Source organism: Vicugna pacos, chromosome 24, assembly GCF_048564905.1.
Source record: "Vicugna pacos chromosome 24, VicPac4, whole genome shotgun sequence".
Lineage (NCBI taxonomy): Eukaryota > Metazoa > Chordata > Mammalia > Artiodactyla > Camelidae > Vicugna > Vicugna pacos.
This window is the reverse complement of record NC_133010.1, coordinates 3,764,645-3,791,888: the sequence shown is the minus strand read 5'-3', so window position 1 is coordinate 3,791,888 and position 27,244 is coordinate 3,764,645. Positions and strand designations below refer to the sequence as shown.

The following is a 27,244-nucleotide window of genomic DNA, read 5'->3' as shown; positions in this document are numbered from 1 at the left end:
ACCTGTTTCTCTCTGAATCTAAGAGTTTTACACATTCATTTATAACAAAGAAGCAAACATCTGGTCACAGGCCGACCAAGAATTATTTTCTTCAGTTTTTAGGAAATGTAACTTCAGAACCCAAACCGATTCCCTGTGACTTCTAAGCCTTGGCTTTTGCACTACATACAGCAGTTTCATTAGGCGAGTCTGGAAAATTAACACAAGTGCACTCTGCAGTGGCATGACATGTAGCACGGAATGACTTTACTAAGTGAGGGTTAAAGTGAGGAACCAAAATTTTGCTGGGCAAATGTAAAAGTGAGAAAGTGAAGTCAAAACATCCCTCCATTTATGTTTCAACATCACGCAATGCTTACATTTGAACATAATAATAATAGAAGACAGTACCTCAAAAGCCCGGGATGATTCTGCATCTTTCTTTCCTTTGAATCTTAACGCTGGTGTTGCATCTACAAAATGCAGTCACAGATACATTAATGAGAACACACACCACTGGGAAGTTTAAATACACATAAGTCTATCTTGATTCATGAATATGTCAATAAATTAAAGTGGTACGGAAGAATTTCAGAGGGTTGAAGCATTTTCTGGAAGAAAACTTGGTCGTAGTTGGGATATTTATGAAGGAAGATGGCAAAAGAAAAACACTTAAGAAGAAATGGATATCAGATTTGGATCTACACACTTCAGATTTTTTACACTCCTTTTTTTTTTTTGAATGGAGGTACCGGGAATTGAACCCAGGACCTCGTGCATGCTAACCGTGTGCTCTCCCACTGAGCTATACCCTCCCCCCTCCAACCACACTAGCTTTTAAGCAGAGAAGAAAACCCATAGATGCTCCCTGACTTCCCACCTCTGTCACCTTTGTGTGCTCCGTCAGTAGAAATCAACTTGCTCTGATCTGCCTTCTCCTTTAGAACACCGCTAATTGCCCGAGCGCCGTTCTCTTTTCCCCCCGTTTTTGGCTTTGTTGCCTCTCCCTATAAAAACAAAACACAATGTAACAAAAACCCAACATCAGAAAACATCATATTCCTACACTTGGTCATTCAACCAATCAGTCAGGAAGACAACATATAGTTACTGTATCCATCAAATCACAGGCATTCTCCTGGGAGAAGCTGGCAATGTATATAAAAGACAGATTCTGCTCTATACTCTAGGGGAGGTAGAGACACATGAAAATGAATCAACACAGACAAGTTATCATTCAACAGCTCTACACCTGAAGTGAACAGATACAGTAAGGGCACAAAGGAGAGAAGAGACTTGCTGCATGCCAATAGCTCCGGGAATGCTGGGAAGACCAGACTGTGTCTTAAAAGACAGACCCAGTGCAAAGAGCAGATGTGAAGGGGGTTCTAAAAAGGGCAGCCTGAGCCGAAGGTCGAGGTGTGAAACAGCATGATAAGTCACGTGGAAAACTAGAACTCAGTTACTGGGGACGGAATGGAGAGACAAAATTTGCTAGATTAAATATAAGACATCACTTCATTAATTTAAATGTGAGGCTATCTAAAAAAATAAATAACTTCAAGTTAAAACTAGCTTCCATAGGGAACTGTATTCAATATCTCACAAAAAAACTATAATGGGAAAGAAAGAAAAATTGGTTATATATATATATATATATATATATATATATATAACCAATTCACTTTACTGCACACCTGTAACTCATACAATACTGTACATCAACTACATTTGAATTAAAAAACAAACTTCTATAACCAAAAAGAAAAAAGGTTAGGGTCAAATTTTCTTTCTGTTGTTCATAAAATCAGCTCTATGTCCTTCAGAAGAGTCTGAGCACTTTCTTCCATGACCTGACTTTTCCTTCTCTTAATTTGAATTAGAGATAATTTCTGTCATAATGTGTGCTATAGAGTTCCTGCTCTCACTTAACCCCACTATTTCTGCTGTGTCTGTATAATCATCTCTCTCATTTTGACACTCATACATCTTGTCCTTATTAGATGAACGCTTCCCCTTTGTACCCCTGCCCATCTTCATATTCATCCAGCTGTTCTTTCCTGTTGCTCTCTTACTCTTTCTTTTCTTAATGGCATATCTGAGAACTGTTTATTGCCACCAACCTTTACAAATCTCAGTCCTGCACGTGTACCTCTCTTGTTATCACACTGTTTTCTATTGTGATCTTGAGGACTTCCATTCCTCTGTAGGATCCTTTTCATCCCCATGAGAATCAGGGGGACCGTAAGTGAAAAAGCACAGGAAGGAAAAGTTAAAAACAAAACGGCTTACCTCTGAAACACCAAGGACTACTGAAGACGTGAGAGGTTCCGGTGCTGGGAAGGCAGGCTGAGAAAAGCCTGAAACTTCAGTGGATGGTTGGGAAAAGGTTCTAACTGCATCTTCATTTTCACTATTAGAATTATGGTCCTCAAAGACGGTGCTAGTTCCTGGTTTCAAAACACCATCTTTTGCCTCTGCTGTAGTGAAAACAAGGTACAGTAGATGAAATGATCTGTAATTTCTCATCAGTGACAACACAAAAAGACAGTCTTCAAATAACTTACTGTTTATCACGGGTTCTTCCCAGGCCCGAATTAGCTTGGCAAATCTTGGATGCCGGACTTTCTAGAGAAGAAAATTGCAGCTTTAAGAACAACAAATATGAAATTGAATAAAGTAACTGTAACATTCCCCATTCCTAGATGATCTAACACAAAGAGCGCTGGCTTTGGAGTCATTCAGATACGGATTCAAGCCCCGGGTCTGTCATTTACCAACCTACATCTTCTCATGGGGTGAGGATTATGACAGATGACCTCAGGGGTCCCAAAATGTTACTTTCTTTACCCCTCACTGATTATCATACAAACACTATGGTATCCATTAGATGACTTTCTTGACCAAAATGATCTAGAACAAAATCTTATACCTGATAGTTTAGAGTCGTATTGAAAAACCTCACATTAAGAAATTTAAAGTGGTGGTTGTATTTTGAAATGTGTTTGCATGATTTATATATGTGTGAATGATCTCTCATGGGGGAAATATGAGAGTTTACTTTTTAGCAGTATCTTATTTGGATGAGTTAGAACGGCAAACAGTATAAGCTACTTCTATTCCATTCGCCAAGAAGCTACAGACAAATGGTTGTTCATAGTCAGTTACTTCTAAGAAAGAGGAATAAGAACAAAAGTAATTCTGAGGGGCAATGACTCATGAGTGAAAGCCACACACATAGTAAACAGAAAGCTGTCACTAAATATGTTCACAGAGGCAGAGTGAGATGGACTGAAAGAGCAGACACCGAGGAAGTGTTTTCTGCAGAGAAATATTAGGTTTGGGGAAAATCATTAAAAAAAAAAGTGGGGAGGAGGAAGAAAAGAAAAAATGAGACATGACTAGTGAAGTACAAACTTAAGGCAAGTAAAAAGGAAAATGTAAGTATAACAAGGCATGTGGAGAAATATATATATTTCAGCATTTATATATAATAGATCAGGGATGTATCAGTATTGTTAGGGATATACGATGAGTGAAAGCCTCTGTTTTACCTTTTTATTATATATATAAAAATATATGTTATATATGCAAGTATATATATTATTCAGCAAATTTTATAAAAATATGAAAATATATGGCATATAAAACATATATATAAAACAAAGGCCTTTCTTCATAGTATATCCCCAATAATACTGACTTGTATTACCCCACAACTGTTTGTTTGTAAACACTGCTATAAGTAACAGTTAAATTTTGTCACTGTAAGTCACTCAATTGAACATGGTCATCTCTCACCACCCACTGTTCTCTGTCTGGAACATCCCTCCCCTGGACCTTCGTGCGACTGGCTCCTTCCTGTCCGTCACCTGGCAGCTTTGGTCACACTCAGCTCTTTCCTGACTACCTAAATTCCAGCCTTACTCCACCCCCGTCCTAACTACAAACTCCCCCACTGTTGTCGAACCTCACGCTCTCCACGTTCCTTATGTGAAGGACTTACTGTCCCTGATACAGGGTTCCTGTTTACTTGTTCTTCTGTTCCTGCCACTACAGCCTAACCCCTCAGCTGCTACATTCAGTGTCTTAACTGCCTGGTGCTAGTTGGGGTTCAGGAACAGGAATTTATTTAAGGTCAAAACATGGAAAATCCCCAGAAGGCGTCAAGTACCAAAGCACTACGTACCTATCGGAGATCTCCGATAATAGCCTACCGACACTCAACATACCCCAAGTGAGAAATCCCCGTGCCCGCTCTAACTTTCCCACTTTATTGTCCTTCAGATTTTAAAAAGGTGTCCTCAACATTTCAGTAGGTCACTAGTGGCCACTGTGATCATTCTTACATTTCTATAGCACCCTTTGCAGTTGACAACGTGTTTTCAGATTTGTTACCACATTTTTGTTCATGACACATAACCTGAGAGGTAGGCATCAGTACCATGTTTTTGAACGAGCTCACTGACATTCAAACAAGTCAGACAAGTTTTTCCAAGATCTCACAGTGGGTCAGAACCAGGATGCTACCACGTCTGCTGACTTCAAGTACAGGACCTGCCGAGATCCAAGAGTTCAGGCTCTTCTGACCTCTTTCCACGGCTATCACCTTGCAATAGGTCATCACTACCCTGCACTTAGCTTCCTTCAAGTTCGGTCGCCATAAAGGGACTCAGTGCATGCTATTTTCTACCCAAAATGGGCTGTCCTCAGTAAAACATCACTAAACCAAACTGGTGGTATTTTAATCCCACATATTTATTACTATTCCCCATGCTTTTGCTTCTCCTGAAATGTTCGCTGCAGATCTACTTGACAATCCAAATATAATAATACTTTCAAGTCGCAGGCACTGTCTTTCCAAGGTCAAAGTGGTTAAACAAACAAAAACACCGGTTTTTTGTGTTTTGTTTTTTTTTTAGTACAACCTGTTTCTCTCTGAATCTAAGAGTTTTACACATTCATTTATAACAAAGAAGCAAACATCTGGTCACAGGCCGACCAAGAATTATTTTCTTCAGTTTTTAGGAAATGTAACTTCAGAACCCAAACCGATTCCCTGTGACTTCTAAGCCTTGGCTTTTGCACTACATACAGCAGTTTCATTAGGCGAGTCTGGAAAATTAACACAAGTGCACTCTGCAGTGGCATGACATGTAGCACGGAATGACTTTACTAAGTGAGGGTTAAAGTGAGGAACCAAAATTTTGCTGGGCAAATGTAAAAGTGAGAAAGTGAAGTCAAAACATCCCTCCATTTATGTTTCAACATCACGCAATGCTTACATTTGAACATAATAATAATAGAAGACAGTACCTCAAAAGCCCGGGATGATTCTGCATCTTTCTTTCCTTTGAATCTTAACGCTGGTGTTGCATCTACAAAATGCAGTCACAGATACATTAATGAGAACACACACCACTGGGAAGTTTAAATACACATAAGTCTATCTTGATTCATGAATATGTCAATAAATTAAAGTGGTACGGAAGAATTTCAGAGGGTTGAAGCATTTTCTGGAAGAAAACTTGGTCGTAGTTGGGATATTTATGAAGGAAGATGGCAAAAGAAAAACACTTAAGAAGAAATGGATATCAGATTTGGATCTACACACTTCAGATTTTTTACACTCCTTTTTTTTTTTTGAATGGAGGTACCGGGAATTGAACCCAGGACCTCGTGCATGCTAACCGTGTGCTCTCCCACTGAGCTATACCCTCCCCCCTCCAACCACACTAGCTTTTAAGCAGAGAAGAAAACCCATAGATGCTCCCTGACTTCCCACGTCTGTCACCTTTGTGTGCTCCGTCAGTAGAAATCAACTTGCTCTGATCTGCCTTCTCCTTTAGAACACCGCTAATTGCCCGAGCGCCGTTCTCTTTTCCCCCCGTTTTTGGCTTTGTTGCCTCTCCCTATAAAAACAAAACACAATGTAACAAAAACCCAACATCAGAAAACATCATATTCCTACACTTGGTCATTCAACCAATCAGTCAGGAAGACAACATATAGTTACTGTATCCATCAAATCACAGGCATTCTCCTGGGAGAAGCTGGCAATGTATATAAAAGACAGATTCTGCTCTATACTCTAGGGGAGGTAGAGACACATGAAAATGAATCAACACAGACAAGTTATCATTCAACAGCTCTACACCTGAAGTGAACAGATACAGTAAGGGCACAAAGGAGAGAAGAGACTTGCTGCATGCCAATAGCTCCGGGAATGCTGGGAAGACCAGACTGTGTCTTAAAAGACAGACCCAGTGCAAAGAGCAGATGTGAAGGGGGTTCTAAAAAGGGCAGCCTGAGCCGAAGGTCGAGGTGTGAAACAGCATGATAAGTCACGTGGAAAACTAGAACTCAGTTACTGGGGACGGAATGGAGAGACAAAATTTGCTAGATTAAATATAAGACATCACTTCATTAATTTAAATGTGAGGCTATCTAAAAAAATAAATAACTTCAAGTTAAAACTAGCTTCCATAGGGAACTGTATTCAATATCTCACAAAAAAACTATAATGGGAAAGAAAGAAAAATTGGTTATATATATATATATATATATATATATATATATAACCAATTCACTTTACTGCACACCTGTAACTCATACAATACTGTACATCAACTACATTTGAATTAAAAAACAAACTTCTATAACCAAAAAGAAAAAAGGTTAGGGTCAAATTTTCTTTCTGTTGTTCATAAAATCAGCTCTATGTCCTTCAGAAGAGTCTGAGCACTTTCTTCCATGACCTGACTTTTCCTTCTCTTAATTTGAATTAGAGATAATTTCTGTCATAATGTGTGCTATAGAGTTCCTGCTCTCACTTAACCCCACTATTTCTGCTGTGTCTGTATAATCATCTCTCTCATTTTGACACTCATACATCTTGTCCTTATTAGATGAACGCTTCCCCTTTGTACCCCTGCCCATCTTCATATTCATCCAGCTGTTCTTTCCTGTTGCTCTCTTACTCTTTCTTTTCTTAATGGCATATCTGAGAACTGTTTATTGCCACCAACCTTTACAAATCTCAGTCCTGCACGTGTACCTCTCTTGTTATCACACTGTTTTCTATTGTGATCTTGAGGACTTCCATTCCTCTGTAGGATCCTTTTCATCCCCATGAGAATCAGGGGGACCGTAAGTGAAAAAGCACAGGAAGGAAAAGTTAAAAACAAAACGGCTTACCTCTGAAACACCAAGGACTACTGAAGACGTGAGAGGTTCCGGTGCTGGGAAGGCAGGCTGAGAAAAGCCTGAAACTTCAGTGGATGGTTGGGAAAAGGTTCTAACTGCATCTTCATTTTCACTATTAGAATTATGGTCCTCAAAGACGGTGCTAGTTCCTGGTTTCAAAACACCATCTTTTGCCTCTGCTGTAGTGAAAACAAGGTACAGTAGATGAAATGATCTGTAATTTCTCATCAGTGACAACACAAAAAGACAGTCTTCAAATAACTTACTGTTTATCACGGGTTCTTCCCAGGCCCGAATTAGCTTGGCAAATCTTGGATGCCGGACTTTCTAGAGAAGAAAATTGCAGCTTTAAGAACAACAAATATGAAATTGAATAAAGTAACTGTAACATTCCCCATTCCTAGATGATCTAACACAAAGAGCGCTGGCTTTGGAGTCATTCAGATACGGATTCAAGCCCCGGGTCTGTCATTTACCAACCTACATCTTCTCATGGGGTGAGGATTATGACAGATGACCTCAGGGGTCCCAAAATGTTACTTTCTTTACCCCTCACTGATTATCATACAAACACTATGGTATCCATTAGATGACTTTCTTGACCAAAATGATCTAGAACAAAATCTTATACCTGATAGTTTAGAGTCGTATTGAAAAACCTCACATTAAGAAATTTAAAGTGGTGGTTGTATTTTGAAATGTGTTTGCATGATTTATATATGTGTGAATGATCTCTCATGGGGGAAATATGAGAGTTTACTTTTTAGCAGTATCTTATTTGGATGAGTTAGAACGGCAAACAGTATAAGCTACTTCTATTCCATTCGCCAAGAAGCTACAGACAAATGGTTGTTCATAGTCAGTTACTTCTAAGAAAGAGGAATAAGAACAAAAGTAATTCTGAGGGGCAATGACTCATGAGTGAAAGCCACACACATAGTAAACAGAAAGCTGTCACTAAATATGTTCACAGAGGCAGAGTGAGATGGACTGAAAGAGCAGACACCGAGGAAGTGTTTTCTGCAGAGAAATATTAGGTTTGGGGAAAATCATTAAAAAAAAAAGTGGGGAGGAGGAAGAAAAGAAAAAATGAGACATGACTAGTGAAGTACAAACTTAAGGCAAGTAAAAAGGAAAATGTAAGTATAACAAGGCATGTGGAGAAATATATATATTTCAGCATTTATATATAATAGATCAGGGATGTATCAGTATTGTTAGGGATATACGATGAGTGAAAGCCTCTGTTTTACCTTTTTATTATATATATAAAAATATATGTTATATATGCAAGTATATATATTATTCAGCAAATTTTATAAAAATATGAAAATATATGGCATATAAAACATATATATAAAACAAAGGCCTTTCTTCATAGTATATCCCCAATAATACTGACTTGTATTACCCCACAACTGTTTGTTTGTAAACACTGCTATAAGTAACAGTTAAATTTTGTCACTGTAAGTCACTCAATTGAACATGGTCATCTCTCACCACCCACTGTTCTCTGTCTGGAACATCCCTCCCCTGGACCTTCGTGCGACTGGCTCCTTCCTGTCCGTCACCTGGCAGCTTTGGTCACACTCAGCTCTTTCCTGACTACCTAAATTCCAGCCTTACTCCACCCCCGTCCTAACTACAAACTCCCCCACTGTTGTCGAACCTCACGCTCTCCACGTTCCTTATGTGAAGGACTTACTGTCCCTGATACAGGGTTCCTGTTTACTTGTTCTTCTGTTCCTGCCACTACAGCCTAACCCCTCAGCTGCTACATTCAGTGTCTTAACTGCCTGGTGCTAGTTGGGGTTCAGGAACAGGAATTTATTTAAGGTCAAAACATGGAAAATCCCCAGAAGGCGTCAAGTACCAAAGCACTACGTACCTATCGGAGATCTCCGATAATAGCCTACCGACACTCAACATACCCCAAGTGAGAAATCCCCGTGCCCGCTCTAACTTTCCCACTTTATTGTCCTTCAGATTTTAAAAAGGTGTCCTCAACATTTCAGTAGGTCACTAGTGGCCACTGTGATCATTCTTACATTTCTATAGCACCCTTTGCAGTTGACAACGTGTTTTCAGATTTGTTACCACATTTTTGTTCATGACACATAACCTGAGAGGTAGGCATCAGTACCATGTTTTTGAACGAGCTCACTGACATTCAAACAAGTCAGACAAGTTTTTCCAAGATCTCACAGTGGGTCAGAACCAGGATGCTACCACGTCTGCTGACTTCAAGTACAGGACCTGCCGAGATCCAAGAGTTCAGGCTCTTCTGACCTCTTTCCACGGCTATCACCTTGCAATAGGTCATCACTACCCTGCACTTAGCTTCCTTCAAGTTCGGTCGCCATAAAGGGACTCAGTGCATGCTATTTTCTACCCAAAATGGGCTGTCCTCAGTAAAACATCACTAAACCAAACTGGTGGTATTTTAATCCCACATATTTATTACTATTCCCCATGCTTTTGCTTCTCCTGAAATGTTCGCTGCAGATCTACTTGACAATCCAAATATAATAATACTTTCAAGTCGCAGGCACTGTCTTTCCAAGGTCAAAGTGGTTAAACAAACAAAAACACCGGTTTTTTGTGTTTTGTTTTTTTTTTAGTACAACCTGTTTCTCTCTGAATCTAAGAGTTTTACACATTCATTTATAACAAAGAAGCAAACATCTGGTCACAGGCCGACCAAGAATTATTTTCTTCAGTTTTTAGGAAATGTAACTTCAGAACCCAAACCGATTCCCTGTGACTTCTAAGCCTTGGCTTTTGCACTACATACAGCAGTTTCATTAGGCGAGTCTGGAAAATTAACACAAGTGCACTCTGCAGTGGCATGACATGTAGCACGGAATGACTTTACTAAGTGAGGGTTAAAGTGAGGAACCAAAATTTTGCTGGGCAAATGTAAAAGTGAGAAAGTGAAGTCAAAACATCCCTCCATTTATGTTTCAACATCACGCAATGCTTACATTTGAACATAATAATAATAGAAGACAGTACCTCAAAAGCCCGGGATGATTCTGCATCTTTCTTTCCTTTGAATCTTAACGCTGGTGTTGCATCTACAAAATGCAGTCACAGATACATTAATGAGAACACACACCACTGGGAAGTTTAAATACACATAAGTCTATCTTGATTCATGAATATGTCAATAAATTAAAGTGGTACGGAAGAATTTCAGAGGGTTGAAGCATTTTCTGGAAGAAAACTTGGTCGTAGTTGGGATATTTATGAAGGAAGATGGCAAAAGAAAAACACTTAAGAAGAAATGGATATCAGATTTGGATCTACACACTTCAGATTTTTTACACTCCTTTTTTTTTTTTGAATGGAGGTACCGGGAATTGAACCCAGGACCTCGTGCATGCTAACCGTGTGCTCTCCCACTGAGCTATACCCTCCCCCCTCCAACCACACTAGCTTTTAAGCAGAGAAGAAAACCCATAGATGCTCCCTGACTTCCCACCTCTGTCACCTTTGTGTGCTCCGTCAGTAGAAATCAACTTGCTCTGATCTGCCTTCTCCTTTAGAACACCGCTAATTGCCCGAGCGCCGTTCTCTTTTCCCCCCGTTTTTGGCTTTGTTGCCTCTCCCTATAAAAACAAAACACAATGTAACAAAAACCCAACATCAGAAAACATCATATTCCTACACTTGGTCATTCAACCAATCAGTCAGGAAGACAACATATAGTTACTGTATCCATCAAATCACAGGCATTCTCCTGGGAGAAGCTGGCAATGTATATAAAAGACAGATTCTGCTCTATACTCTAGGGGAGGTAGAGACACATGAAAATGAATCAACACAGACAAGTTATCATTCAACAGCTCTACACCTGAAGTGAACAGATACAGTAAGGGCACAAAGGAGAGAAGAGACTTGCTGCATGCCAATAGCTCCGGGAATGCTGGGAAGACCAGACTGTGTCTTAAAAGACAGACCCAGTGCAAAGAGCAGATGTGAAGGGGGTTCTAAAAAGGGCAGCCTGAGCCGAAGGTCGAGGTGTGAAACAGCATGATAAGTCACGTGGAAAACTAGAACTCAGTTACTGGGGACGGAATGGAGAGACAAAATTTGCTAGATTAAATATAAGACATCACTTCATTAATTTAAATGTGAGGCTATCTAAAAAAATAAATAACTTCAAGTTAAAACTAGCTTCCATAGGGAACTGTATTCAATATCTCACAAAAAAACTATAATGGGAAAGAAAGAAAAATTGGTTATATATATATATATATACCAATTCACTTTACTGCACACCTGTAACTCATACAATACTGTACATCAACTACATTTGAATTAAAAAACAAACTTCTATAACCAAAAAGAAAAAAGGTTAGGGTCAAATTTTCTTTCTGTTGTTCATAAAATCAGCTCTATGTCCTTCAGAAGAGTCTGAGCACTTTCTTCCATGACCTGACTTTTCCTTCTCTTAATTTGAATTAGAGATAATTTCTGTCATAATGTGTGCTATAGAGTTCCTGCTCTCACTTAACCCCACTATTTCTGCTGTGTCTGTATAATCATCTCTCTCATTTTGACACTCATACATCTTGTCCTTATTAGATGAACGCTTCCCCTTTGTACCCCTGCCCATCTTCATATTCATCCAGCTGTTCTTTCCTGTTGCTCTCTTACTCTTTCTTTTCTTAATGGCATATTTGAGAACTGTTTATTGCCACCAACCTTTACAAGTCTCAGTCCTGCACGTGTACCTCTCTTGTTATCACACTGTTTTCTATTGTGATCTTGAGGACTTCCATTCCTCTGTAGGATCCTTTTCATCCCCATGAGAATCAGGGGGACCGTAAGTGAAAAAGCACAGGAAGGAAAAGTTAAAAACAAAACGGCTTACCTCTGAAACACCAAGGACTACTGAAGACGTGAGAGGTTCCGGTGCTGGGAAGGCAGGCTGAGAAAAGCCTGAAACTTCAGTGGATGGTTGGGAAAAGGTTCTAACTGCATCTTCATTTTCACTATTAGAATTATGGTCCTCAAAGACGGTGCTAGTTCCTGGTTTCAAAACACCATCTTTTGCCTCTGCTGTAGTGAAAACAAGGTACAGTAGATGAAATGATCTGTAATTTCTCATCAGTGACAACACAAAAAGACAGTCTTCAAATAACTTACTGTTTATCACGGGTTCTTCCCAGGCCCGAATTAGCTTGGCAAATCTTGGATGCCGGACTTTCTAGAGAAGAAAATTGCAGCTTTAAGAACAACAAATATGAAATTGAATAAAGTAACTGTAACATTCCCCATTCCTAGATGATCTAACACAAAGAGCGCTGGCTTTGGAGTCATTCAGATACGGATTCAAGCCCCGGGTCTGTCATTTACCAACCTACATCTTCTCATGGGGTGAGGATTATGACAGATGACCTCAGGGGTCCCAAAATGTTACTTTCTTTACCCCTCACTGATTATCATACAAACACTATGGTATCCATTAGATGACTTTCTTGACCAAAATGATCTAGAACAAAATCTTATACCTGATAGTTTAGAGTCGTATTGAAAAACCTCACATTAAGAAATTTAAAGTGGTGGTTGTATTTTGAAATGTGTTTGCATGATTTATGTATGTGTGAATGATCTCTCATGGGGGAAATATGAGAGTTTACTTTTTAGCAGTATCTTATTTGGATGAGTTAGAACGGCAAACAGTATAAGCTACTTCTATTCCATTCGCCAAGAAGCTACAGACAAATGGTTGTTCATAGTCAGTTACTTCTAAGAAAGAGGAATAAGAACAAAAGTAATTCTGAGGGGCAATGACTCATGAGTGAAAGCCACACACATAGTAAACAGAAAGCTGTCACTAAATATGTTCACAGAGGCAGAGTGAGATGGACTGAAAGAGCAGACACCGAGGAAGTGTTTTCTGCAGAGAAATATTAGGTTTGGGGAAAATCATTAAAAAAAAAAGTGGGGAGGAGGAAGAAAAGAAAAAATGAGACATGACTAGTGAAGTACAAACTTAAGGCAAGTAAAAAGGAAAATGTAAGTATAACAAGGCATGTGGAGAAATATATATATTTCAGCATTTATATATAATAGATCAGGGATGTATCAGTATTGTTAGGGATATACGATGAGTGAAAGCCTCTGTTTTACCTTTTTATTATATATATAAAAATATATGTTATATATGCAAGTATATATATTATTCAGCAAATTTTATAAAAATATGAAAATATATGGCATATAAAACATATATATAAAACAAAGGCCTTTCTTCATAGTATATCCCCAATAATACTGACTTGTATTACCCCACAACTGTTTGTTTGTAAACACTGCTATAAGTAACAGTTAAATTTTGTCACTGTAAGTCACTCAATTGAACATGGTCATCTCTCACCACCCACTGTTCTCTGTCTGGAACATCCCTCCCCTGGACCTTCGTGCGACTGGCTCCTTCCTGTCCGTCACCTGGCAGCTTTGGTCACACTCAGCTCTTTCCTGACTACCTAAATTCCAGCCTTACTCCACCCCCGTCCTAACTACAAACTCCCCCACTGTTGTCGAACCTCACGCTCTCCACGTTCCTTATGTGAAGGACTTACTGTCCCTGATACAGGGTTCCTGTTTACTTGTTCTTCTGTTCCTGCCACTACAGCCTAACCCCTCAGCTGCTACATTCAGTGTCTTAACTGCCTGGTGCTAGTTGGGGTTCAGGAACAGGAATTTATTTAAGGTCAAAACATGGAAAATCCCCAGAAGGCGTCAAGTACCAAAGCACTACGTACCTATCGGAGATCTCCGATAATAGCCTACCGACACTCAACATACCCCAAGTGAGAAATCCCCGTGCCCGCTCTAACTTTCCCACTTTATTGTCCTTCAGATTTTAAAAAGGTGTCCTCAACATTTCAGTAGGTCACTAGTGGCCACTGTGATCATTCTTACATTTCTATAGCACCCTTTGCAGTTGACAACGTGTTTTCAGATTTGTTACCACATTTTTGTTCATGACACATAACCTGAGAGGTAGGCATCAGTACCATGTTTTTGAACGAGCTCACTGACATTCAAACAAGTCAGACAAGTTTTTCCAAGATCTCACAGTGGGTCAGAACCAGGATGCTACCACGTCTGCTGACTTCAAGTACAGGACCTGCCGAGATCCAAGAGTTCAGGCTCTTCTGACCTCTTTCCACGGCTATCACCTTGCAATAGGTCATCACTACCCTGCACTTAGCTTCCTTCAAGTTCGGTCGCCATAAAGGGACTCAGTGCATGCTATTTTCTACCCAAAATGGGCTGTCCTCAGTAAAACATCACTAAACCAAACTGGTGGTATTTTAATCCCACATATTTATTACTATTCCCCATGCTTTTGCTTCTCCTGAAATGTTCGCTGCAGATCTACTTGACAATCCAAATATAATAATACTTTCAAGTCGCAGGCACTGTCTTTCCAAGGTCAAAGTGGTTAAACAAACAAAAACACCGGTTTTTTGTGTTTTGTTTTTTTTTTAGTACAACCTGTTTCTCTCTGAATCTAAGAGTTTTACACATTCATTTATAACAAAGAAGCAAACATCTGGTCACAGGCCGACCAAGAATTATTTTCTTCAGTTTTTAGGAAATGTAACTTCAGAACCCAAACCGATTCCCTGTGACTTCTAAGCCTTGGCTTTTGCACTACATACAGCAGTTTCATTAGGCGAGTCTGGAAAATTAACACAAGTGCACTCTGCAGTGGCATGACATGTAGCACGGAATGACTTTACTAAGTGAGGGTTAAAGTGAGGAACCAAAATTTTGCTGGGCAAATGTAAAAGTGAGAAAGTGAAGTCAAAACATCCCTCCATTTATGTTTCAACATCACGCAATGCTTACATTTGAACATAATAATAATAGAAGACAGTACCTCAAAAGCCCGGGATGATTCTGCATCTTTCTTTCCTTTGAATCTTAATGCTGGTGTTGCATCTACAAAATGCAGTCACAGATACATTAATGAGAACACACACCACTGGGAAGTTTAAATACACATAAGTCTATCTTGATTCATGAATATGTCAATAAATTAAAGTGGTACGGAAGAATTTCAGAGGGTTGAAGCATTTTCTGGAAGAAAACTTGGTCGTAGTTGGGATATTTATGAAGGAAGATGGCAAAAGAAAAACACTTAAGAAGAAATGGATATCAGATTTGGATCTACACACTTCAGATTTTTTACACTCCTTTTTTTTTTTTGAATGGAGGTACCGGGAATTGAACCCAGGACCTCGTGCATGCTAACCGTGTGCTCTCCCACTGAGCTATACCCTCCCCCCTCCAACCACACTAGCTTTTAAGCAGAGAAGAAAACCCATAGATGCTCCCTGACTTCCCACGTCTGTCACCTTTGTGTGCTCCGTCAGTAGAAATCAACTTGCTCTGATCTGCCTTCTCCTTTAGAACACCGCTAATTGCCCGAGCGCCGTTCTCTTTTCCCCCCGTTTTTGGCTTTGTTGCCTCTCCCTATAAAAACAAAACACAATGTAACAAAAACCCAACATCAGAAAACATCATATTCCTACACTTGGTCATTCAACCAATCAGTCAGGAAGACAACATATAGTTACTGTATCCATCAAATCACAGGCATTCTCCTGGGAGAAGCTGGCAATGTATATAAAAGACAGATTCTGCTCTATACTCTAGGGGAGGTAGAGACACATGAAAATGAATCAACACAGACAAGTTATCATTCAACAGCTCTACACCTGAAGTGAACAGATACAGTAAGGGCACAAAGGAGAGAAGAGACTTGCTGCATGCCAATAGCTCCGGGAATGCTGGGAAGACCAGACTGTGTCTTAAAAGACAGACCCAGTGCAAAGAGCAGATGTGAAGGGGGTTCTAAAAAGGGCAGCCTGAGCCGAAGGTCGAGGTGTGAAACAGCATGATAAGTCACGTGGAAAACTAGAACTCAGTTACTGGGGACGGAATGGAGAGACAAAATTTGCTAGATTAAATATAAGACATCACTTCATTAATTTAAATGTGAGGCTATCTAAAAAAATAAATAACTTCAAGTTAAAACTAGCTTCCATAGGGAACTGTATTCAATATCTCACAAAAAAACTATAATGGGAAAGAAAGAAAAATTGGTTATATATATATATATATATATATATATATATATAACCAATTCACTTTACTGCACACCTGTAACTCATACAATACTGTACATCAACTACACTTGAATTAAAAAACAAACTTCTATAACCAAAAAGAAAAAAGGTTAGGGTCAAATTTTCTTTCTGTTGTTCATAAAATCAGCTCTATGTCCTTCAGAAGAGTCTGAGCACTTTCTTCCATGACCTGACTTTTCCTTCTCTTAATTTGAATTAGAGATAATTTCTGTCATAATGTGTGCTATAGAGTTCCTGCTCTCACTTAACCCCACTATTTCTGCTGTGTCTGTATAATCATCTCTCTCATTTTGACACTCATACATCTTGTCCTTATTAGATGAACGCTTCCCCTTTGTACCCCTGCCCATCTTCATATTCATCCAGCTGTTCTTTCCTGTTGCTCTCTTACTCTTTCTTTTCTTAATGGCATATTTGAGAACTGTTTATTGCCACCAACCTTTACAAGTCTCAGTCCTGCACGTGTACCTCTCTTGTTATCACACTGTTTTCTATTGTGATCTTGAGGACTTCCATTCCTCTGTAGGATCCTTTTCATCCCCATGAGAATCAGGGGGACCGTAAGTGAAAAAGCACAGGAAGGAAAAGTTAAAAACAAAACGGCTTACCTCTGAAACACCAAGGACTACTGAAGACGTGAGAGGTTCCGGTGCTGGGAAGGCAGGCTGAGAAAAGCCTGAAACTTCAGTGGATGGTTGGGAAAAGGTTCTAACTGCATCTTCATTTTCACTATTAGAATTATGGTCCTCAAAGACGGTGCTAGTTCCTGGTTTCAAAACACCATCTTTTGCCTCTGCTGTAGTGAAAACAAGGTACAGTAGATGAAATGATCTGTAATTTCTCATCAGTGACAACACAAAAAGACAGTCTTCAAATAACTTACTGTTTATCACGGGTTCTTCCCAGGCCCGAATTAGCTTGGCAAATCTTGGATGCCGGACTTTCTAGAGAAGAAAATTGCAGCTTTAAGAACAACAAATATGAAATTGAATAAAGTAACTGTAACATTCCCCATTCCTAGATGATCTAACACAAAGAGCGCTGGCTTTGGAGTCATTCAGATACGGATTCAAGCCCCGGGTCTGTCATTTACCAACCTACATCTTCTCATGGGGTGAGGATTATGACAGATGACCTCAGGGGTCCCAAAATGTTACTTTCTTTACCCCTCACTGATTATCATACAAACACTATGGTATCCATTAGATGACTTTCTTGACCAAAATGATCTAGAACAAAATCTTATACCTGATAGTTTAGAGTCGTATTGAAAAACCTCACATTAAGAAATTCAAAGTGGTGGTTGTATTTTGAAATGTGTTTGCATGATTTATATATGTGTGAATGATCTCTCATGGGGGAAATATGAGAGTTTACTTTTTAGCAGTATCTTATTTGGATGAGTTAGAACGGCAAACAGTATAAGCTACTTCTATTCCATTCGCCAAGAAGCTACAGACAAATGGTTGTTCATAGTCAGTTACTTCTAAGAAAGAGGAATAAGAACAAAAGTAATTCTGAGGGGCAATGACTCATGAGTGAAAGCCACACACATAGTAAACAGAAAGCTGTCACTAAATATGTTCACAGAGGCAGAGTGAGATGGACTGAAAGAGCAGACACCGAGGAAGTGTTTTCTGCAGAGAAATATTAGGTTTGGGGAAAATCATTAAAAAAAAAAGTGGGGAGGAGGAAGAAAAGAAAAAATGAGACATGACTAGTGAAGTACAAACTTAAGGCAAGTAAAAAGGAAAATGTAAGTATAACAAGGCATGTGGAGAAATATATATATTTCAGCATTTATATATAATAGATCAGGGATGTATCAGTATTGTTAGGGATATACGATGAGTGAAAGCCTCTGTTTTACCTTTTTATTATATATATAAAAATATATGTTATATATGCAAGTATATATATTATTCAGCAAATTTTATAAAAATATGAAAATATATGGCATATAAAACATATATATAAAACAAAGGCCTTTCTTCATAGTATATCCCCAATAATACTGACTTGTATTACCCCACAACTGTTTGTTTGTAAACACTGCTATAAGTAACAGTTAAATTTTGTCACTGTAAGTCACTCAATTGAACATGGTCATCTCTCACTACCTGAATGCTGCAAATTATTACTAGAGGGAGAGAAAAATAGATTTTGGAAAGTTCCTAACACATCAGCTTTCCACCTAGACAAAGAACTGGTAATCAGGATTCTAAGGATAATAGATAGCTTGAAAAGATATATTTCATGGAACATGAGAGGGGGCTAAAAGAAGGTTAAAAAGTTTTCATCTCAAATTCTAAGCTCCTAGTTGCTGGATACTGAAAAACAGACTGTAACCTTTTCCTATTTATCATATACTTCTTATCTATTTCCTCAGCATTTATGACATATTTCCTCTCATAACAACTGAACTTTTACAGCCTAAGCAAAGGGAATAGAAATTTAAGTCATATTTTTAGAATTCAAATAGATTTCATTATGATAGAGTGTGCATGTTGTATCACCTGCAGCATGGTGCAGAATTCCATGTCTCCTCATGCACTCACATTCAGAAAATACTAAAATGCTTCTTACATTTAAGACCTTATTCTAGGTGCTCCAGGAAATGCACAATTACCTTCCCTAATCTCTAGCGGTGTATACTGATGCAGGGGCTATAAGATGAATATGTAAATAACTATACTACAAAATGTCTGAAACTTGAAATTTTAGAATGGGACACGGGGACTGGACATACTTTTTAAAACTGTAATATGAAAGAATTCTGAAATAGGTTTCATCATATGGTTGTTATTAAGAGTCTACTTCTAAAGCTGGCTGTTATTTTAGGGAAAACATGTTTTCTTCAGTTAGATGCAGAGTTTTGAATATATTCATAATGGGATAATTTAGAAAACACAGAGGAATCTCTTTATAATATGGATTTTGAGAAACAGAATTTTAATTTCTAAATTTCTAGAATTTCAACTATTATTTTAAGTCTTAATGCAGAACCAGAGATAGAAATAAAGTAAAAAACAAAACAAAACAAAACAACCCTCTTTCCTCACAACTCTCTGATACCAAAATAATAAGTGTCCAAGGGGGAAAAAAAAAGATACATGCTACGTAAGTTTTGGAACTGAAAGGCCCCAGGAAGAGGCCATGGCTATCACAGTAAGTAGCTGTGTGCACTGAAGAGGTCCCTGAGGCACGAGTATTATACAAATGCCATCAGTGTGGTTTGAAAGTCAAAGAATCCTTATCTTTGGCCAAGCTTCACACCTCCTCTGTTGTGGGAAACCTTTCCACAGTACAGCTTTCCTGTCACGATCTATTTTCTAGTCCATTTTGCTTCAGCCTCATCTTCAGTACTTACCAAAGTAAAAAAAAAAAAAAAAAAAAAGAAAGAAAGAAAAAGAAAAGAAAAAAACCTGCCATATTTTAATAAAATGGTTTACTCAGACCAACTTTCTCATACAAACATAAAACAATGATAGGCAGAACACTGCTAAATTTTAAGAGTAAATACTACACAAAACTAAATTCAGAGCAGAAAAGTTAATTTCACAAGAAAACACTTTACCTTGGCAGCAAGATCTAAGTTACCATCTGATGGAGGCCGTGAATCATCAATCTCATGTTTGGGTGAAATACTTTGAAGAAAAATACACATCATAAATGAGTGAGTTCATTTCTTTAAACAAACAAGTCACACAAGTCTATGCTGAGGGATGAGAAAGCAGAGTTGGGAGCCAGGCTGCTTGATGGTTAAGTCACAGGTTAACTACTTGTTAACCATGGAATCATGGGTCAACTAGTCAACCTCCTTAAGCTACAGCTGCCTAATTAAATAGAAGTAAGCTATAACAGCACAGCTACTCTGCAAAGCTGTTGTGGTGACTGTACGAGGTAACAAATGTCAAGTACATAACACGGTGTCTAACCCAGGTAGGACACTCAATAAGCCTTGTTTCTTTTCTCTGTGTTCCCTCAGTCAGCATGTAATTTTTAAAAATCCATAAAATCCTACCGGCTTACAGAGACATCTTCAAGCCTCGGTGCAATCTTAATCACTGAAATCTCTATTAAAGAAGAAAGTAAAATAGAGTTTATATGGGCAATAGAAAAATACAGAATATTAAAAGTATGAGATCACTGTTTTGTTAAAAAGCATTCCATTGGGACCACACCTGGAGACTACACACTTGAGTGAATATGGAGTATACTCCTGGTAAGTAATTAATGCATAAAAACCACTTCCCCTCCTTTATATTTATCAAAAAAGAGGGTGTTTATCCAAATTTGATATTTTAAAGTGAACTGCTGTTTACAAGGACCAAAATCCCAACCAAACTTTATGAGACTCACAAAAGAATGATAATCATTAGTAGAATCAGTATCATAAACTGACAATGTCAAGCTTACATAGCATGGTATTTCTGGACGACACCCATGGGACAAACCCACCCTGCCATTCGGCTTTGTCAACCTCATGTTGTCTGGGCACGGTCATCCCTATTCGCTCACATACGGTCTAGGGCTGCTTTCACACTGCAATGGCAGACATGAGTGGATGTCACAGACATCACGTGGCCTAAAATACTGACTCTCTGGCCCTTTACAGAAAAAGATTGTGCATCCCTGCTTTATGTCATAACAGGAAACCCTAAGACTCAAATCGAATCTTCTTACTCTTCTGCTCAACATTCTTCAGTGGATCCATGCAGCTGCCATTGCTGGTTCCCAACTCGACAACCTTTTCTTCTTCGTTGTCCTTGCTGGACAATTGCAACTTTTCTTGGATGTTTTCTGCCCCAGTATGCGAAGAAGGTAAGCTCTCCTTAGCTGCGAAAAGAGAAATGATTGTCTTACGGTCATCACAGTAACTGCATTTCCTTTCCCAGTGGCTGCTTTAGGAATGAGCATGTGATGTAGCCCAGCCAATAAGATGCTAGGGGAAGTCTACCGGGAGCGTCTCTGTTTCCTTCCTAGTTAACAGGAAACATGCAGAGAGAAGCAGCCCTCCTCGCCTGTGGATACTGTCAGGTGAGAAGATGACGCTTGGAGCTGCTGCCAATCAGCAGACCAGGAAAGGCGACATTAACACCAGCAGCCTCACAGCTGAAGGAGGGACAGCGTCTGGGATCCTGACGACATCACCGAACCTTCTAACCAATCCTGACTCCTGTTGCTCTAGCCAGTTACTTAGGGCTCCTATTATTATTTGCACCTAAAAGCATTCTGACAAATTTCCCAAGGTCTACAGCAGACCTACTTTCTATAGTACCAGAAAGGCTTTCAGAAGCGTGTCTGAGCTAGGTAGTCACCTCATTCCCAACCATTCCTACAGCATCCTTTCTGCACCAACAAAATGAAACTCATCGATCCTGCAAAGTTCACTGGCACATCTTAGCCTCTGAACCACTGTCCTTTCTGCCAAATGTAATCTTCAAAGATGTCCCGCCCACCAAACACTGAACTTCTGCCTCCTTCCCTGGCAAACTTCTACTCGCTCTGCGTGGCTTACCTGACATCCTACCCACTTTTAAAAAACTTCTTTCCTCACCATGGACTTAAAAGTATTTGGTACATATTAAATACCAATAAAAAATATATAAAGACAGTTACAAAGTCCTAGTGGGCTCTGGGACACAGTACGCACAGAATAAAGTAAAGCCAATCATAAAAATGAGGATGATGGTAGCAAGCTCCCGGAGGCCAGGAACTGTGCTTGTGACCTGTTTGCATTCTGTAACGTCAGAGTGGTGCTTAGTACCTAAAAGACACTTGATAGTCATCTGTTAAGTGGATGAATTAACAGATAAGAATGTTTTCTTTGAAAATCCTGTTTAAAAAATATACAGACATTAACCAGGGACAACTCTGTTGTGTTATGAGCACCTTGAAGACTAAAACTCTGTCTTTTCCATCTTTGTATTTCCTACAACAGAAGTTCTTTGCTTGATCAAGGTGTACTAAGTTAAAGGTGCCCTCATACAGTTCAGACTGAACAGCATGCTAGGAGTCACATCTAGGCAACACAGTCATCATCTTTTTTTTTTTTATGTGAAGCACTTCTGTGCTTTTTTTTACAATTTGTTGAGTCCTGTCCTGAGTTGTGCTGAGTATTTATTATGACAATCCTTTAACTAATGGCAATAGAAAATCTTGTTCTAACAAAATAGTTTCATGACAAGTATCCCCGAAAAAGAAGAAATCATCTGGCTCTCATGCAGACAACATATCTCATTCTGTTTGCACTTCTGAGGAATGAAATTGGTGAGAGCAAGCCCTTGTTGGTGTAATGATGTGAAAAGTAACCAGTGCTTCTCAGCAAGGCACTGCTTTCCTGACTTCTGCCCTATCACTAGGTACCTTTAAAAAACTGGCCCAGCTGTGCAGCTCTAATTGTTGGCCATTTGTTTACAGCACCAGGAAGGTATCGCTGAGCTCCCAGTTTTAAAGACAATCACTTTTTAGTGAGACTAATCACTATGCAATAAGTAGCATTCGTTTACCCAATGTAATCCATTTGCTGTAAAAATTAAAGAGCCAGTTCTGTAACAAGGCCAACTTGTTATAATGTTACAGGAAATGTACAACAAAGTTAAAAACCTGTTTTTCTTATTTACACAAAGATATAATATGGGATTTCAGGGGCCATGATTAAATAAATGAATTTCTTTTCAGACAATATTGTCTCAGATTTTAAATTACCTACAATTAACTTCTTAAATAATTCTGAATACTAGACCATTAAGAAAAAATTAATTTAAAAAATAAAAACACACACAAAATTTACACACTGGCTTTTTTCACTGCTCTTTCATTATCAAAATTTCCTCAATCTTACTTTCTTTATCTATGGTAGGGCCAACAAGAGTAACTTATTACCAGAACTCTGTCCTAGGTCGCTATTTTGAGGGGGAATAGCTGGTATCTTTCCGTCTCTGTAGTCGACAATCAGTTGGGAGAGGCTACGTATAAAAAAATGTGATAAATATTACTACTTGAATACTAATATGAAAAACAATTACCAAATGTATTAAATTCTTAGGTTATTTCAGACAATATCACAGGTAATATCAAAACTTCAATTGCCCCATGTATTTCAAATTTGTGCAACCTACACTTTTAAATTTAGGATGTAGAATTAAAAAAGAAAAAAAGTAAGGTGAAGTAGTCATGAACTGAGGGCACTACAGCTCAGTAAGTTAACTAGAGCGAGCCTGACACATACAAAGTATCTCGAACTCAGAAGTCCCAGCTCTATAACCAACAGCTATTTGTTCCTGGACAAGGTGCTTCTCTTCAGCTCAAAGTCTTCCTTTATAAAACCGGGATCTTACTGTCAGGCAGTTAGTTATTAATACTCTTAAGAGTATTATGAAGATTTAATGAGATAATGTATCCCCCAGATGCTCAGAGAAATAGTGGAAGAATGGAATAATTTGTTCTTGAACTTTAATGCTGGAACTATTTGAGAATCCCAAATAAAACCCAATGTGTGTTTTCTTTCACAGGTGTAACATTTAAATGTGGTAGTTTTCAGAAATTTTACAAATTACGGTGATTAGCTGTTCTTCATGGTTTATACTTCAGGGCACCTCAGCTACTATATAACTTGCAGTTAAACTTATTTATAAATACATGACCTCATACAAGCATATGTATGAGAACTAAACAAGCCGTCACGCAGAAGTTTACGTGTCCATCGCCACGAAGGCCGCGGAAACTGGATCAGCACAGGCATCCCAGGAGCAGAGGTCAATCACGACCCGACTGCAGGACCAGTTTCTTTTTCCTTTTCTTCTTCTAAAATTTTATTAAAGGTCTTTAGAGAGCAACATCCAGACCCCAGCCCCAGCTGCCGAGGAGATCCTGTTAAAACCAGTTTTAGTACCAACGCTGCAGCAACAGAATCAAGGGAAACAAGAGAACAATTAGCATGCCCTCGCCCTGCCCCAGTGATTTGTGGGAGAGGACTGTCACTGTGATCTTAGGGAATCCCTTAGGTTCCTGGAAAATTCAAGAGGAAGATTATAGAAGAAAGCCCCCAAAGGAAAATACAGGATTTCCTGCTCTACTAAACATTTCAAGACCCAAATAACTAGTTAGAAAAATCAGATATGTGGCATTATTTGTACCCCATGCATAGGGGTTACACTGGGATGAAATGGAGACCAGTAGGATCCTAAGGATAAAGGTCTTACAAACCCTGAAATAAAGAACCCTGTGCCCACTGCTCCATCTCACTAGTCTGGCCTTTTGCTGGTTTCCAGCTGGTGATGGGGAGGGTCTCACTGCCATCCCCAAAGTGCCTGCTCCCAACTAGGAACTCTCACCTGTCACATAACAAGTCACAGTTAGGTCATTTCCAACCTCAGTTTAGAGATAACTGGCACTTTAATGTAAACACTTACTGTTTAAAACCATTACAACAAGCATATTGTTCAGCAGATTGTCTGTGTACATCCAGCAAATAGGCATTAACACCTTTCTGAAGAAGCAGCTTGACTGTGTCCGGTGAGTCATGACGTACGGCAAGCATCAGTGCTGATCTAAAATAAGAGAGACAAATTCACTGTTAGGAACTTAGTTATTTAGCTTAACTTAAACAGTTAATTTGATCTATTTTACCAAGTTAATATCCTGCCCACCCCCGGAGAACTGACCATGTACATGCTTGAGTGCTCATCTCTGCAAATGACCTCCAAGGCCAAAATGGAGGGACAAAAAAGAAGCCTCCTGTCTTACTTGGGTAGCACATAGTAGAAGTTGCTAATTTAAAGTCCTCTGAAGGACAAGAAAGGACGCTGAGGTCACTGGTCTGAACTAGGAAAAGGATTAATATAATAATTAAATAAAGGATTCCCTATTTCTTCCCTAGTCTGAAATATAATACTTTAAAATCAGCTAGAGGTCAGGTAAGGAGAAGCTGTTTGCAGACTGAAAACAGTAATATGAATAAAAATGGCAACAAAAATAGTCACGGCTGCAGTGAATCACGCTGAGAAGCACGTGCCCGGCACTAACCTGAATAGTCTACGTATGGTCTTTCTCAGGCACAACCACCCTTGAAGGATGTACTACGACCCTCCTTTACATGTCAGGAAACATGCTGGGTGGTACTAAGTCATGTCCCCCAGGTAACACACCTGACCAGCAGGAGGGCTGGGATTTCAACCTCGTCTGACTCTAAAGCCCAGCTCTTTCCTCTTTATCATCCACCAAAGACTTGTCTTCTTTGAAGGGAATGTTTATTCAATGACTAAAGCTATTTTTCTTCCTTCTATCATTATCAATTCAAAATAAAAACATCAAATGTACTAGAAATGAAAAAGGAGAAGAACTGATGAGCCCACAGTATCTGGTGATAGTTACTCTCTTAGTGATACTCACTTAGTGATAACCTAATAACATCAGTATCCTTCAAAGAAAGTAATTTAAAGCAGAGTCATCCAAAAGACAAAACAAACTCCTCTTGGTTTAATATGCGTCTTTTAAGAAAAAAATATCTACCAAGAAGAGGTTAAAACAAATTATAAAGAATGAAGAAATTCAACACTGTCTCATAAGGTAAATTAAAATTAGAGTCCATACTAATAAAACTAAAATGAAATCCCTGAACTATTGTAAGATTGTATGACCAAAACAATCAGGTTGCAAATGACATCAGTCACTATCATAAAGGAAGATGAATCCTGCTGCATACTGCTCTTTGTGACACCAGGCAGAATAATTGCTTTTCTACCTAACTGATGATGTGTTGATTCTAAGTTAATCCTCTTCTTATTAGGTTAATCTTCCTGATTGGCTGTTACTACTCTAGAACAACATTAAGATTAAAAAAAAAAGAGAGAGAGAGAGAGAACAAACTATTTTACCTTTGCAGCTTGTCGACTGCATGTACATTTGCCCCATTCTCTACCAAAAATTTGACCATTTCTTCTTTGTTCTTCCTGACGGCAAGTAAGAATGGTGTCAAGTTATACTGTAAAATAGTAAAAACAGTTGACAATGTACAAAATTACATACAAATTTCAAAACTGAATTTAAAAACTTAAGTCTCTGAACTTAAACATACACTATAAAGTAAATAAAAACTAGCCCCTTCCTCCTCGCCCCTCTGTGCTCCTTCTCTTTAAAAGGTTCCTCCTTGACCTCTTCCAAAGTTTCCCTGTGAAGTCATTCTCTGAAACTCACTTCAGACATTTGCTGGTTCCAAGAATCTTCACTTCGATTGCAGCGTGTGTCAAGCATTCTCTAGTTACCTTACTGCTCAACTACTACTCCCGACACTCTAAACACTGCTCCAGAGAGAACCATTTAGCTACTGAATCAACTACACTTCTAAGGAACCATGCTGAGGAGAAAGATGCCATTCTGTCTGCAACATGCATAACCTATCCAATTACAACTACGACTAATCTCATAAAGCTTGCAGACTTTCCAGTGGGAACATGATTATTTGCATGTAAAGAAAAAGTTTTTCTTAAACCAACTTATAAATTCTAATTTGAAAAATTCCATCCCACTCTTAAGGGATGATTATAAAATACGAAGTAGACTATAAATTAATATAGACTGTCTTTAAAATCTTGAAATATTTATCAAAATATACAACAGGAATTGGAAATTCAAATGCTTACAGAGGCAACATAGGCGGCCCGAGTAAGTGAAGGTCACAAGTGAGGACAGCACACCGGAGGACACACGCCCCGCCGAGAAGGGGCCATCTCTGCAGGGCAGACCACATAGGCCTGGGCTCAAGGGGGACCAGATTTGATTCTTTAGGAGAAGTTCTGAAGTGTAGACTTCTGCACAATCTCCTAAATTTTAAATGTTGACTCAATGTGTGGAGACAAACTGAACATATCCAGGCATGT

At 38.9% G+C, this 27,244-nt stretch overlaps 1 protein-coding gene across 10 annotated transcripts in view; it reads right to left on the bottom strand.

Annotated features, from left to right (window-relative positions):
• Window positions 1-27,244, bottom strand: part of LOC140688970 (ankyrin repeat domain-containing protein 26-like) — a 179,179-nt gene that overhangs the window by 32,929 nt on the left and 119,006 nt on the right. For 7 of the 10 annotated variants that reach the window (XM_072948950.1, XM_072948960.1, XM_072948955.1 and 4 more), the window contains 22 exons: window positions 26,243-26,349; window positions 24,779-24,916; window positions 23,250-23,332; window positions 21,048-21,200; window positions 20,386-20,437; window positions 19,939-20,008; window positions 17,245-17,305; window positions 16,970-17,157; window positions 15,558-15,684; window positions 15,089-15,150; window positions 12,340-12,400; window positions 12,065-12,252; window positions 10,670-10,796; window positions 10,201-10,262; window positions 7,452-7,512; window positions 7,177-7,364; window positions 5,774-5,891; window positions 5,296-5,357; window positions 2,547-2,607; window positions 2,272-2,459; window positions 860-986; window positions 391-452 (listed from right to left, as the gene is read on the bottom strand). In XM_072948950.1, coding sequence (XP_072805051.1) covers window positions 391-452; window positions 860-986; window positions 2,272-2,459; window positions 2,547-2,607; window positions 5,296-5,357; window positions 5,774-5,891; window positions 7,177-7,364; window positions 7,452-7,512; window positions 10,201-10,262; window positions 10,670-10,796; window positions 12,065-12,252; window positions 12,340-12,400; window positions 15,089-15,150; window positions 15,558-15,684; window positions 16,970-17,157; window positions 17,245-17,305; window positions 19,939-20,008; window positions 20,386-20,437; window positions 21,048-21,200; window positions 23,250-23,332; window positions 24,779-24,916; window positions 26,243-26,349 — 2,346 coding nt within the window. The remainder of the gene's footprint in view (window positions 1-390; window positions 453-859; window positions 987-2,271; window positions 2,460-2,546; window positions 2,608-5,295; window positions 5,358-5,773; window positions 5,892-7,176; window positions 7,365-7,451; window positions 7,513-10,200; window positions 10,263-10,669; window positions 10,797-12,064; window positions 12,253-12,339; window positions 12,401-15,088; window positions 15,151-15,557; window positions 15,685-16,969; window positions 17,158-17,244; window positions 17,306-19,938; window positions 20,009-20,385; window positions 20,438-21,047; window positions 21,201-23,249; window positions 23,333-24,778; window positions 24,917-26,242; window positions 26,350-27,244) is intronic. The other 3 variants (XM_072948957.1, XM_072948959.1, XM_072948956.1) reach the window with 3 other exon arrangements.